Here is a 13,601-nt window from a genome sequence, read left to right on the forward strand (position 1 = left end):
CCCCTCAGAGTTGAGGGTCAGTGCCCCCGCAGATTCTGACGTCTATGCAGTCAGCTTAAACCTAAGCAGCCACATCCTTTCCTTTTCTAGTAATCGCCGCTTAGACTGGTAGATATCATTAACAGACATTTCTAGTAATCGCCGCTTAGACTGGTAGATATCATTAACAGACATTTCTAGTAATCGCCGCTTAGACTGGTAGATATCATTAACAGACATTTCTAGTAATCGCCGCTTAGACTGGTAGATATCATTAACAGACATTTCTAGTAATCGCCGCTTAGACTGGTAGATATCATTAACAGACATTCCTAGTAATCGCCGCTTAGACTGGTAGATATCATTAACAGACATTTCTAGTAATCGCCGCTTAGACTGGTAGATATCATTAACAGACATTCCTAGTAATCGCCGCTTAGACTGGTAGATATCATTAACAGACATTTCTTTCCTTCCATAACAGCTCCTTAAACAATGTGCTGTGGTGTATAAAACTGACATTCCTTTCTTCTATCAGTCTGATCAAACTATATGTTGGAATGTCTTTTCAAACATTTCTTTCCTTTACTAATAGCCACTGATTAAACAATGTGCTGGGATGCGTAAAAACTAGTTTGCCTTTCTTCTATGAGTTTCTTATTAAACTATGTATCTATACATATACTTAACAACGAAAGTTTAGTAAATATCTTTTATGACGTCTAAATTTGCCATGGTTGAATAAACTTAAAAGAAAACCAGGTCCTCCTGTTGTGTTAAGGCAAAGGTTGATGAGTTTATGTTGTTTGTAAATGATAAACGTTTCAGATGTAACTAATTAATAAAGATAGGCTAATTTATCAATGTTATGCCATTTCTTTTAACATTAGCTAAACTTTCGTTGTTGAGTATGTATATTTCGGTACGCTCAGGCCGACAAATGACAGCATGAGGAATGACTGTACAATGGGTATTTACAGTGACGAGATGACAAGAGGAGTTCTTCGTAGAATATATCCAAACGTTGTCGGGGTATCGTTCGGCTAACATTCCTTTCCTGTTTATTATTTTTCAGAGATAACCCGTTCGATCCGCAGTTTGTTGTACGAAGAGGTCAGAGTTTCGCCATCACGGTAACTCTGAACTGGCCGTACGACCCAACCAAGCATGACCTGAGGCTGGTGTTTAAAATTGGTGAGACAACAGCTGTAATATACCAGTCGTGGGGCGGGACATATCTCAGTCGGTTGGGTGCTCGCTTGATCTGAGGCTGGTGTTTAAAATTGGTGAGACAACAGCTGTACTTGATCTGAGGCTGGTGTTTAAAATTGGTGAGACAACAGCTGTAATATACCAGTCGTGGGGAGGGACATATCTCAGTCGGTTGGGTGCTCGCTTGATCTGAGGCTGGTGTTTACAGTTGGTGAGACAACAGCTGTACTTGATCTGAGGCTGGTGTTTAAAATTGGTGAGACAACAGCTGTATTATACCAGTCGTGGGGCGGGACATATCTCAGTCGGTTGGGTGCTTGACATATGTAGAGGGTTTCTTCTGATGAGTCAGAATTACCAAATGTTTGACATCCAATGGCAGGCACGGCGGAGACAATAGACAATAACACTCGCAAATGTAAACTCCATTTAGTTATGTCCATTGTAAACTGAATCGTTTTTCTACAGAGTAAACTGTATATTTGGTATTTGGTATTTCTTGAAAAAAATACCTGGGCCGGTATTTATAAAGATTCTTAGAATTTTTAAAGAAAATTCTCAAAACATTCTTAAGAATGTTAAAAATACTTTGAGTGTAAAAATATTCTTAACATTATTTTTAAAATTCATCTGAGACAAACTTTTAGCTTAGTCTTAAGTTACATTAAGAAAATTCTCAGATGGAATTCCTTTCGTTGTTAGGGGATATTCCCGTTTATATTTAATATTACGTGGCAAAACAAGCAGACGAATTGTCAAACGTCAACGAGTATAGCTGCAACATGATGGAAGCAAGCAAACCGAAGTGTAAACCGAACTGGACTGAAGATGAAACATTGAGTCTTGTTCGTTTGGTGGACGAGAGAAAATATTCGTCTGCGTCGCCCTTCAATCCCTATTATAGCAGCCATTTTTGTCCGAGATAAGAATTCTTAACCCAACTTAAGAGTCCTTCATATGACTCCTAACTTTTTCTCAATTCTTAGAGCAATCTGAGAGCAATTCTTACATTTAAGAGAAATTCTTAGGGATTCTAAGAATTATTTTTAAATTCTTACATTTAAGAGTAATTCTTAGGAATTCTGAGAATTTTCTTATATTTAATAATTCTCAAGCATTTAAGAATCTTTATAAATACCGGCCCTGGCTACAATCTAAATGTAGACCCTTGAACCGTCAACTTGGCCTGTTCCAATTGCCAATGACGTCACTTTCTAATGACGTCATTAGCTTTCCGGGTGTTATTTTCATTTGATCCCGGAAAAAGAATGTCGTTAACCAATCACAATACAGAACACACTCGCCATCAGTTTACAATAACTAATTTTGAAATGCAGATACTGAAAAAACGATGTTAATGGCTTCTGGACATAATAAATAATCTTTGATTGTGATAAAATTTGTTGCTATGTTATATAAAAAGAAAAGTAAATTATATAATAAAACATTAAGGAGCTTTTAGTTTAATTTACCGAAGTTGGACACACTTTTGTTGTGACCGCAGCAAAATGCTTTGCCTACAGATTTCATAGCCAAGCTGTCCAATCTGTCCTTATGTACGTGCAAAAGCATCCGGTGATTTAACCTTTTCTGCCACATACTGGTACGTAGGTATGTTTTTACTCTTCGCAAGGCTGAAAACAACGTTCGCTGGTTGCGGGCATCACCAAAAGTATGTTGATCAGTGTCATGATTTCAGAGAAATACCAAATATAAAGTTAATTCTGTAGAAAAAAAGATTCATTTTACAATGAAAATAACCATATTGAGGTTTTAGATTTGCGGGTGTTATTGTCTATTTGATGCCCGCAAATGTTTCATTTTTGACCGAAGGCGTTAGCCTGAGGTAAAAAAATACATTTGCGGGATCAAATAGACAATGACATCCGCAAATCTAAAAACTCCATATGGTTATCTCCTAAATGACTTTAGCATATCATGGCAGGCGTATCGGATAGGGATATTAATTATTTAGATCTATACATAAATCTAATATTGATCTATAATGACAAAACTGATTTGGACCCAGGCCGTTTTGCAATATTTTGTAAAGTAGTAAAATTCTATGAATGAGGAAATTTTGTAAAATAGTAAAATTTTATGAATGAGGAAATTCTATGAATGTTAAATTATTAGAGCGGCGGTCGCCGCCCCTGCCGCCTCAGTTCCGGCGGTCATGACACCTGACAAGATGGTTGACATTAAATTAATTAATTAAAATGCACATACACATACACATAGAAACACGCATGTCAATATATTATGTAATGTTACAGATATTTAATACAGATTTAAGTACTTATAAACGAATACATTCTTAAACGTATGTATGGTACAGTTCATAACGGTAATAAGTTAGTTGTGGTTTGGTTTTTTTGTTTTGTTCTTTGATAGTTGTTTCTCAATAATTTACATAACCATAACGATAAAACGCTTAAAGGTGCTATGTCAAAGTTGCAATAATATTTATTAATTTTTGCTTTGAAACATAAAGCTTATACCTTCAGCTGTATGCATATGCAAATTACAACCAAACAATTCCATTTACTAGTAGAAAAAAGATATATTTTACGGAGGAATCTGTAGAGTGTGTCACACGCATTAACCAGTGACGTCACTGCTTTATGCGTACATATTCAACTCACTAAGTTTTTTTTTTTCTCTCATAATTCTTTGCAGACAACTGACAAAGAAACAAAGATGGTGACCATGCTATTTTTAGCCATAACGTATTCGGGAAACCCCTCTTTTCGTCCAGTATATCACTTTTAAAAGTTAGTATTATTTATGCGTGGGATCGATTAGTTTTAGTTATTTCTTAAAATAAATGTGAAAATAACACAAGGCCATGAGAATGAAAGTTATAGATTTACGTCCACCGCCCGCATGCCGTGAAAGGTACCGCTGAAAATTTTCATTATTTGCACAAAAAAGGCACTTAATGATCATCACACAAATTCAAGTTCTACGAGGTCCTTCGCGCCAAAACTGCATCTCCGTCATAAATTCTGAAGTGTAGCCCAGTAGAGCATTGAATCCTCAAGCAGGAAGCAGTATATTCCAAACATTGACGAAAATTGCCGAACTCTTGATGTGTCGACCTCATTTGGACTTGAATCTACTATGGAAATATTAGATCAATAAAAATAATGAATAATGAAAAATTAAAAATTGTTCGGACGCAAATCTATAACTTTCATTCTCTTGGCCCAATATTGTTGTTTCAACTTTAAAGAAACAATATGTTTGTATAAGAATGTTAAATTCTCAGGCAAGCACCCTTCGATAACGGACAGAAGCTTCGTGGTGCTCCCTCTGCAGGGGGAGGGGCGGTACGACTACAAGCCGTTCAAGTGGGGGGCGACGATGAGTGGTCGTCAAGGCAACACGGTCGACATCGACGTCTTCCCACCATGCAACTGCCAGATCGGCGAGTGGGAGATGTGTATCAAGACGGTCGTACACAAGAGCAACGTCGACCCTGATGACGTCGAGGTCTGGCAATACGAGAGTCCCGAAGACGTCATTATACTGTTCAATCCTTGGTGTAAAGGTACCACACCCACACCTATCCAACACCATCCAAAAAACCCCAAACAAAACAACAAACAAAACAAAAACAAAACAAATACAAAACAAAAATCAAAACAAAACAAAACAAAACAAAACGAACAAAGAAAATAAAAACCCCCCACATAAACTACAAAATAAAACAAAAGCAAAAACAAAACAAACAAAAAAGAAAAAGAAGGAAGACACAAACAATGAAACGAAATTAAACAACAAACGAACAGAAAGGGACACAACAAACCCAAAGAAAAAACGAAAACCTAAAGCAAAGAAAAAAAAAGATAACCGAATCAAAATTAAAATTCATGACTGGAGCATTAAAACTCCGTATGTATACGGTTTGACTTATCCATTATTAACCGTCATTGAGGGCAATATCAGGTTTTATGCACCGAAGACGCTGATATTGATCGATGATAGCCGATGATAAGATAAAAAAAAATCAATGTGCTTTAGTGGCGTCGTTAAATAAAACAAACTTTATAAAAGATCCCTTGCTACTAGTGTAACAATTTAGCGGGTTCCGTCTTCATCTATATGTCAACATTACCAAATGTCTGACGTCCAATAGCCGATGATTAATAAATCAATGTGCTCTAGTGGTGTCGTTAAACAAAACACTTCTCTCACAGATGACGACGTGTACATGCCGGATCACCTAGACGAGTACGTCCTCAACGACTCTGGCGTCCTGTACAAGGGAAACTACATCACCCCTGGAGCCAAGAAGTGGAACTTTGGGCAGGTGACTATCACACTAATTTTCACATATTATAGATATATAGCGGTTATTACCAGAGTGTTTTTCGGTATCGTCAGTTAGGAGATAACCATATGGAGTTTTTAGATTTGCGGGTGTTATTGTCTATTTGATCCCACAAATGTGATTTTTGAATGAAACATTTGCGGGCATGAAATAGACAATAACATCCGCAAATCTAAATCTAGGTTATAAAACATTATTATTTGAAGTTGTTTTTTTAATTTTTGGTCACATTTTCACATAGTGTATATATATTTTTTTATACATACATACAGATCAAAATTAGTTAATATAAAATAAAACAACAAACCTCTTGCCAACACGTCATTGAACCTCACTCGGCACGAAACACTCACAATTTCTTATACATGTATATATGGTAATAAATACTTAGATACTGTCAGTGGTGGATGACGTATACACTCCATCTTTTAATAAATTCATTATATTTGATTTTATTGGAATACATTTTTTTTTCTAATATATAATAAGAATGTATATGAATTTTTAATATTTTAATATCTAGTGATTTCTTCAGACATTTTGAACTATATATAAATTGCTTTGTCAAAAGAGCAATAATGTCAATTATGATATTGTTCTTTGAGAGGCCAAGAAGAAAACTGGTACGAGAGAAGATAACTATAATGTCTGCAGCTTCTTTTATCCATTGCTCGACTTGTTTAATTAAATTTTGGACGTGTACACAATCAAAAAATAAATGCGTATACGTTACCGGACAAAAGTTTGATCCACAGACCATAAAGTAAATAGGTGTATGAATCATTATGATGTTTCCTTTTTTCCGTGTGTAGTCTAATTAATCATGTTTTATATCCATTAACAATATTTAATTTTAAACGTTTTTGTAATGCAACAAAGAGAACAGTAGTTGTGTTGCTCAAAATGACATCCAGCAGATACACAAGTACTAAAACGGAATTTTAAAATGACATCCAGCAGATACACAAGTACTAAAACGGAATTTTAAAATGACATCCAGCAGATACACAAGTACTGTCACGGTACATGCTCTTAAATTTGTTTCGCCTGTGGCGATTTTAATTGTGTTAGAGGGCCGTGTGCAGTTTATTGCCCGTAGCCCAGATGGGCAACTTGTTACGTAATACTTCGCACGATCGGACATTCCAATATGCACTTAGTCCAGCTGCGGAGGCCATGTGGCGAGTAGTTACGTAATACCTCTGCGAGTGCGGTTTTACAACCGTGATTTTGGCGACGATGGCGTCAGTAAGTCTGACGATCAGAGAGAAATAATACCGACTCTAGTAGAGGTAGACTATGAGATGATACGTGAGGTACCGCCTTGTACTCCCAGGCAAAATCCTGATTTATAATAAATAGCTAGTGTTTTAGAGATATCGAGGAGAACGAATTAGGAAGCTTCCTGGGAACGTAGTCCGTTAGGACTTGGTAAATATCATTTCTGCTCGGTGTATAACCTTGATGTGATTGATGTGACTTTAAATATTTTAATACTGTATTATACCAATATTCTTTAGACAGTGTCTTCGGTCATCTGACGAAGTAAATCGTAGACTTTTTGTTCTAACATTATATGAGTATTTGGTAATATAAAGCTTAGCCAGTCATCCTAGAAGACCCTAGGTAAACTGTAGGTTATTGTCTTTATTGTGATAGGTACCAGTATTAATTTTGTGTTACAGATTACTGAAAGAGTAGTTAAGGGTTAATTAAAAATTAACCCGTTAGGAATAGAGCTGTAATTCCTTTATTAATTAAGTTCCCCTGGAAGCGTACCTAAATTATTACACGTTACTGAACGAGTAGTAATAGTTAATTAAAAATTAACCAGTTAGGAATGGTGTTGTAATTCCTTTATTAATTAACTTCTCCTGTAAGCGTTTCTCAATTATCACACGTGTGGGTGTGGTGTAACGGTGAAGTGATTCGCATATTGTGTAACTAGACACCTAGAGATTAACTAATTAAGTGATCAGTTCTGGGTTGTTATTATTGCTGTTATTAATTTACTACTACGGCTGTACATTTGTCAGCGTAGGATAATACAGATTCCAAAGTGTATTGTGTTTTTGTTGTGTTTTCTAGAGAACTAACGTGCTATATTAATATATACTTTATATAAGATCGTATCTCTGATCATACCTAGAGACGAGCCATACTAGGGTTAACAGCCTGTTACAGAGAGATCTAATAGATATACAAGTAGGAGAGACATTTTGATAATCGTGTTTTATTCAGTTACGGGAATTATAGAATCCCCGTGACAGGAGTAGAAAATTGGGGCGGGACATGCCTATTTAAAAAAGTATTGTTTGAAAATGGGGGCTTTATAAATTAATTTTAAAAATTAACCAGAAGTAGCACGTTGTTCACTAGAAAATTAATTAATATTAAGTGCGTCATATCTAAACATGGATAAGAATTTGCTGGATAGGCCTACGCTCAGTGTAGTGGAGATTAAGCGAGCACGTAAGGCCGAGTTAGTTGAAATCGCGGGTGAGCGAGAAATTGATTTAACATCAGCTAAAACCTTAGGTGATATAAAGACAATTATTATCCAGGAAGTTTTTGGTGATAGGCCTGTTATGGAAGACAGTGAGAGTGTTCCAGAGATAGAGATAAATGAGTTAAGTGTGGAACAACAATTAGCTTTTAAAAAGCTTGAGTACGAAAGAGAAGAGAAAGAGAGAGAAAGAGAAGAACGTGCATTAGATAGAGAGAGAGAGAGAGAGAACGAGAAGGGAGGGAGAGAGAAGATAGAGATAGGGATAGAGAAGATAGAGAGAGAGATAGAGAGAGAGAAAGAGAAGAGAGAAATAGAGAAGATAGACATAGCGATAGAGAGAGAGAGAGAGAGAGAGAGAGAGAGAGAGAGAGAGAGAGAGAGAGAGAGAAAGAGAAGAGAGGGATAGAGAATTCCAGTTAGAAAAATTAAAAGTGGAACATGAGTTAAAGCTGAATACTGAAGAAGTTAGACGTGAGGCAGGAAATGGTTTTAACACGTCGGAGGCTTATAGATCAGTGCCTGTATTTGACGATCAGGAGGTAGACATGTTCTTTCAACTTTTTGAACGGGCCGCTAAGCTGCTAAATTGGCCGGAGTCTAAGTGGACATTGTTAGCCGTGTCTAACTTTAAGGGGAAGGCTAGTATAGCTTATAATTCAATGAGTGATGAGCGAGCAAGTCAGTACGACCTAGTTAAGACGGCAGTGTTGAGGGCGTATGAATTACGTCCTGAGGATTATCGTTTACGGTATAGCGAGTTGAGAAAAACGCAGGGTCAGTCTTATAGTGAATTTGTGGCTAAGAAGGCAGGGATGTTTGATAAATGGGTTGTTTCTCATCAGGTAGAGTCATATACCGAGTTACGGGAGTTGTTGATCTTACAGGACATTAAAAATGGATTACCAGTTAGCTTACGTATTCATTTAGAGGATCGTGATGTCAAGAGGATAGAGGAGGCAGGCATAGTGGCAGATGATTACGTGTTAATACACAAAGCTCAGGCAGTACAGGGTAGCTCTTTACAACAGGGTGATAAAAAGAAATTTCAGCCAGGTTTTTCCCGGGAAAGTAACTATCGGGGAGAGTCATCTAGTTGGTCAGCTAGTCAGGCAAGGAATGCACCTGGTGGGCAAAGTAAGGATAGACCTGCATTATCAGCCAATGCACGAACTTTTCGTCCACATTGCAGTTACTGTAAAAAGGATAACCATCTTATCGGGGCTTGTTTTAAAAAGAAACGCGATAATGCGCAAGTGGTCGGTTTAGTGAGGTCAGCTCCGTTAGCGAGAGAGTTAATGGTTAGTCCCATGGCAGAGAAAGTAAACCCGTATGTGTCCACTGGTATGGTTTGTGATGTGAAACAAGAATTGAGGCCTAAGGCTATATCAATCTATAGAGATACCGGGTGTAGTCAGAGTTTGATCACGCAAGAGTGTTTAGCTGGTATTGAAAATTCAGACATAGGACGTAGTTTGGTTTTAACCTCGGTTACTGGAGAAAATATGGTTGTCCGGTTACATAAGGTTTTCTTGTGTTCGAAGTTTCTGACGGGACCAGTCGTTATGGGTGTTGTGAAGGACTTGCCTGTTGAAAACATAGGAGTTTTGTTGGGTAATGATTTGACTAGTCAGTGTTGTCAGCCGAAATGTGACCAATTGTTAATGAAAGACAGCCCTTTACCCATAAAAGAGTGTGAGGTTGATGAGATTAGTTATCCTGCGTGTGTAGAGACTAGGGCTATGGCCAGTAGGTTAGCACGGGACCTAGAGGATATTTGTGATTTGTCTGATACGTGTGTGAGCCATGAAATTGGAGTGGATGAGGTTATCAGTAAAATGGTAGATAAGTCAACTGACAAATTAAATGTGGTGGAACCTGTTGATCTCCCGCAGAGGGGAATTGAACCAGTTGTGTTTGTTAGAGGGGATTTACCTTGTAATAGACAAGAGTTAATTCTAGAGCAGGGGGCTGATCCAAAATTGTTGGCAGTTCGCACTACCTTGTTAACTGTGGACAAGGGAGTATTAATAAATAAGAGAGTTAGAGATCGGAGGTTGCCGGCGACCGAACTAACTAGGACGCAACTGAGCCATGCTCAGAACAAAATAAAATCAGAGTTTGATAGGAAGGCTAGGAAGCAACTGAGCCATGCTCAGAGCAAAATAAAATCAGTGTTTGATAGGAAGGCTAAGAGTCGGGAATTTAAACCAGGGGATAAGGTGCTGCTGTACCTTCCCATTAAACGGGGTTCATTACAGAACAGGTATTTTGGGCCCTATGTTGTGCACAAACGAGTTAATGAGACAGGGTATGTGATAAACACTCCTGATAGGGTTAGGAAACGTAGGTATTGTCACATCAATTTGCTAAAAGGTTATTTTGACAGACTGCCGATAGTTCCAGAGAGACCGGTCCAAATTGAGAGACACTCAATTTCCTGTGATGACGTCAAGACTGCAGAGGTCAAGTTGGCCAACGGCCAGATTCTAGCAGACTTGAACCCCCAGCGAGCAAAGCTGACTACGTTGATACAAGACAATGTTTCCATTTGTCAGGACTTTCCAACGGTCACCAATACCTTAATCCAGGATGTGCGCTTGGAACCCAACGCTACACCGATTCGACAGCATGCCTGTCGGAGAAGACCTGGAAAACGTGCGACGCTGAAAAAGAGGGAAACGAAGTTCCATTGGTCAGGTGAATGCGAGAAGTCATTCAACCGTCTCAAGCAGAGGCGCTACTCGTCTCCCGTGATGGCAGCACCAGACTACCGAATACCGTTCAAGCTAGCTGTGTGTGCCAGTGACGTGGGTGCTGGAGCTGTGCTGTTCCCAGAAGACGAAGTCGGACTGGACCACCTAATGAAAGCCACCAACCAGAGAGTTTTGAGGTGGAGTCTTCTTCTGCAAGAATACCCAATTACCATTGAACATATCAAGGGCACATCCAATGTAATCGCTGATGCCCTGTCCCGAAGTTGAACGTTATGATAATGTGTTGACATTCTTTATTTCTGTTTTGTTTATATATATTTTATTTTGTATACCAGGGACTCAGAGACTCAGTGTGATTACTGGTAGTCACCTTATTATTACATGTGTTATAAATGCCCGTATGCGTCGGTTAACGCACCTTTTTGTTTTAATGTAGTATATTTCCCTATTCCTAGAGTAGAGGAAATATCCTTTTTGAGGTGGGGGGGTGTCACGGTACATGCTCTTAAATTTGTTTCGCCTGTGGCGATTTTAATTGTGTTAGAGGGCCGTGTGCAGTTTATTGCCCGTAGCCCAGATGGGCAACTTGTTACGTAATACTTCGCACGATCGGACATTCCAATATGCACTTAGTCCAGCTGCGGAGGCCATGTGGCGAGTAGTTACGTAATACCTCTGCGAGTGCGGTTTTACAACCGTGATTTTGGCGACGATGGCGTCAGTAAGTCTGACGATCAGAGAGAAATAATACCGACTCTAGTAGAGTCAGACTATGAGATGATACGTGAGGTACCGCCTTGTACTCCCAGGCAAAATCCTGATTTATAATAAATAGCTTGTGTTTTAGAGATATCGAGGAGAACGAATTAGGAAGCTTCCTGGGAACGTAGTCCGTTAGGACTTGGTAAATATCATTTCTGCTCTGTGTATAACCTTGATGTGATTGATGTGACTTTAAATATTTTAATACTGTATTATACCAATATTCTTTAGACAGTGTCTTCGGTCATCTGACGAAGTAAATCGTAGACTTTTTGTTCTAACATTATATGAGTATTTGGTAATATAAAGCTTAGCCAGTCATCCTAGAAGACCCTAGGTAAACTGTAGGTTATTGTCTTTATTGTGATAGGTACCAGTATTAATTTTGTATTACAGATTACTGAAAGAGTAGTTAAGGGTTAATTAAAAATTAACCCGTTAGGAATAGAGCTGTAATTCCTTTATTAATTAAGTTCCCCTGGAAGCGTACCTAAATTATTACACGTTACTGAACGAGTAGTAATAGTTAATTAAAAATTAACCAGTTAGGGATGGTGTTGTAATTCCTTTATTAATTAACTTCTCCTGTAAGCGTTTCTCAATTATCACACGTGTGGGTGTGGTGTAACGGTGAAGTGATTCGCATATTGTGTAACTAGACACCTAGAGATTAACTAATTAAGTGATCAGTTCTGGGTTGTTATTATTGCTGTTATTAATTTACTACTACGGCTGTACATTTGTCAGCGTAGGATAATACAGATTCCAAAGTGTATTGTGTTTTTGTTGTGTTTTCTAGAGAACTAACATGCTATATTAATATATACTTTATATAAGATCGTTATCTCTGATCATACCTAGAGACGAGCCATACTAGGGTTAACAGCCTGTTACAGAGAGATCTAATAGATATACAAGTAGGAGAGACATTTTGATAATCGTGTTTTATTCAGTTACGGGAATTATAGAATCCCCGTGACAAGTACTAAAACGGAATTTTAAATACATTGGAACTAGAGGAAAAATTACTACATAATAATCTAAAAGTCATTACACCTTTTTAATTGTTGCACATATAGTAATGCTGGATGAGTAAATCAATATAAGATAATAAAATGTACTCTCACTGATGAAACGTTTTTCACAGTCAGAGCTTGAAATACCCCATACAATTATTTTCCATTAAAACATTCCATCGTGGGTTTGGGTGGGACTGGGGTCGGAGTGGAGAATAGGAGGGGTAGAGGCGGGGTATTATTCCCACATATCTTTATCTACTGAAACTGATGTCATAAAATGACATGCCTGTCAAACGTGACGAACTAGTCAAACAAATTACACTAAGATGTGTGATATTTGATTGAATTCGAAGCCAAAATGAGTCCTGTGATTGCCGTCCATTTTAGGACTAATATGGAAGTACACCAGTCTCCTTATCGTCCGGGATCTAAGGTCTTGAATTTGGATGGACATGACTCCGCACAACATACTTTTGCTTTGTTATTTATTTGTTAGAACAGTCTTTCAGGGTAAACAATTGGGTGGTCTGCTTTGCTGGAAACATTGCAAGCAAAAAAATATGACCATGTATACTGCTTTCTGTTAAATCGCGGGCTCTGTTAAATCGGGGCATTTGAGATTTTATCAGTTGTTTTAGCAATTAACCCACCTAGAGTTTAATTACTTTCCCAGTTCGACAAGCAGAACTACAGACAGCAACCAGCCATGGAAATTGAAGTATATACATGTTGTTTTTAAATTTTATTTTCGCATTTTTATACAAAAGCCCAGCATCTGTATGTACATTAAAACAACTGTAGTTTTCGTATTTTATAAACATCAAACCCGAAACATATGTCAAACTGTTGTATGTATGTGCATGTTTATATTTACATGTATATGCAAATAATGAGTAATGTCAGTGAAACTGTAAAATTACATGTCGATATTTCTTTATGGAAGCAGATGAGAGTTGTAAAAATTTAAACCGTAAAATAAAAGGCAGATCACATGGGCGTACATAGGGGGGGGGGGGGGGGGGGGGGGAGGGTTTCAATGGGTTCGACCGAACCCCCCCCCGAAATCGCTT

General features: G+C 37.9%; 1 protein-coding gene across 1 annotated transcript in view; it reads left to right on the forward strand.

The window, feature by feature from the left end:
- LOC121388126 (protein-glutamine gamma-glutamyltransferase 4-like) overlaps positions 1-13,601 on the forward strand; it is a 63,082-nt gene that overhangs the window by 8,860 nt on the left and 40,621 nt on the right. Inside the window, exons 5-7 of the mRNA XM_041519349.1 lie at positions 1,055-1,173; positions 4,463-4,744; positions 5,394-5,506. Coding sequence (XP_041375283.1) covers positions 1,055-1,173; positions 4,463-4,744; positions 5,394-5,506 — 514 coding nt within the window. The remainder of the gene's footprint in view (positions 1-1,054; positions 1,174-4,462; positions 4,745-5,393; positions 5,507-13,601) is intronic.

Source organism: Gigantopelta aegis, chromosome 14, assembly GCF_016097555.1.
Source record: "Gigantopelta aegis isolate Gae_Host chromosome 14, Gae_host_genome, whole genome shotgun sequence".
Taxonomy (NCBI): domain Eukaryota; kingdom Metazoa; phylum Mollusca; class Gastropoda; order Neomphalida; family Peltospiridae; genus Gigantopelta; species Gigantopelta aegis.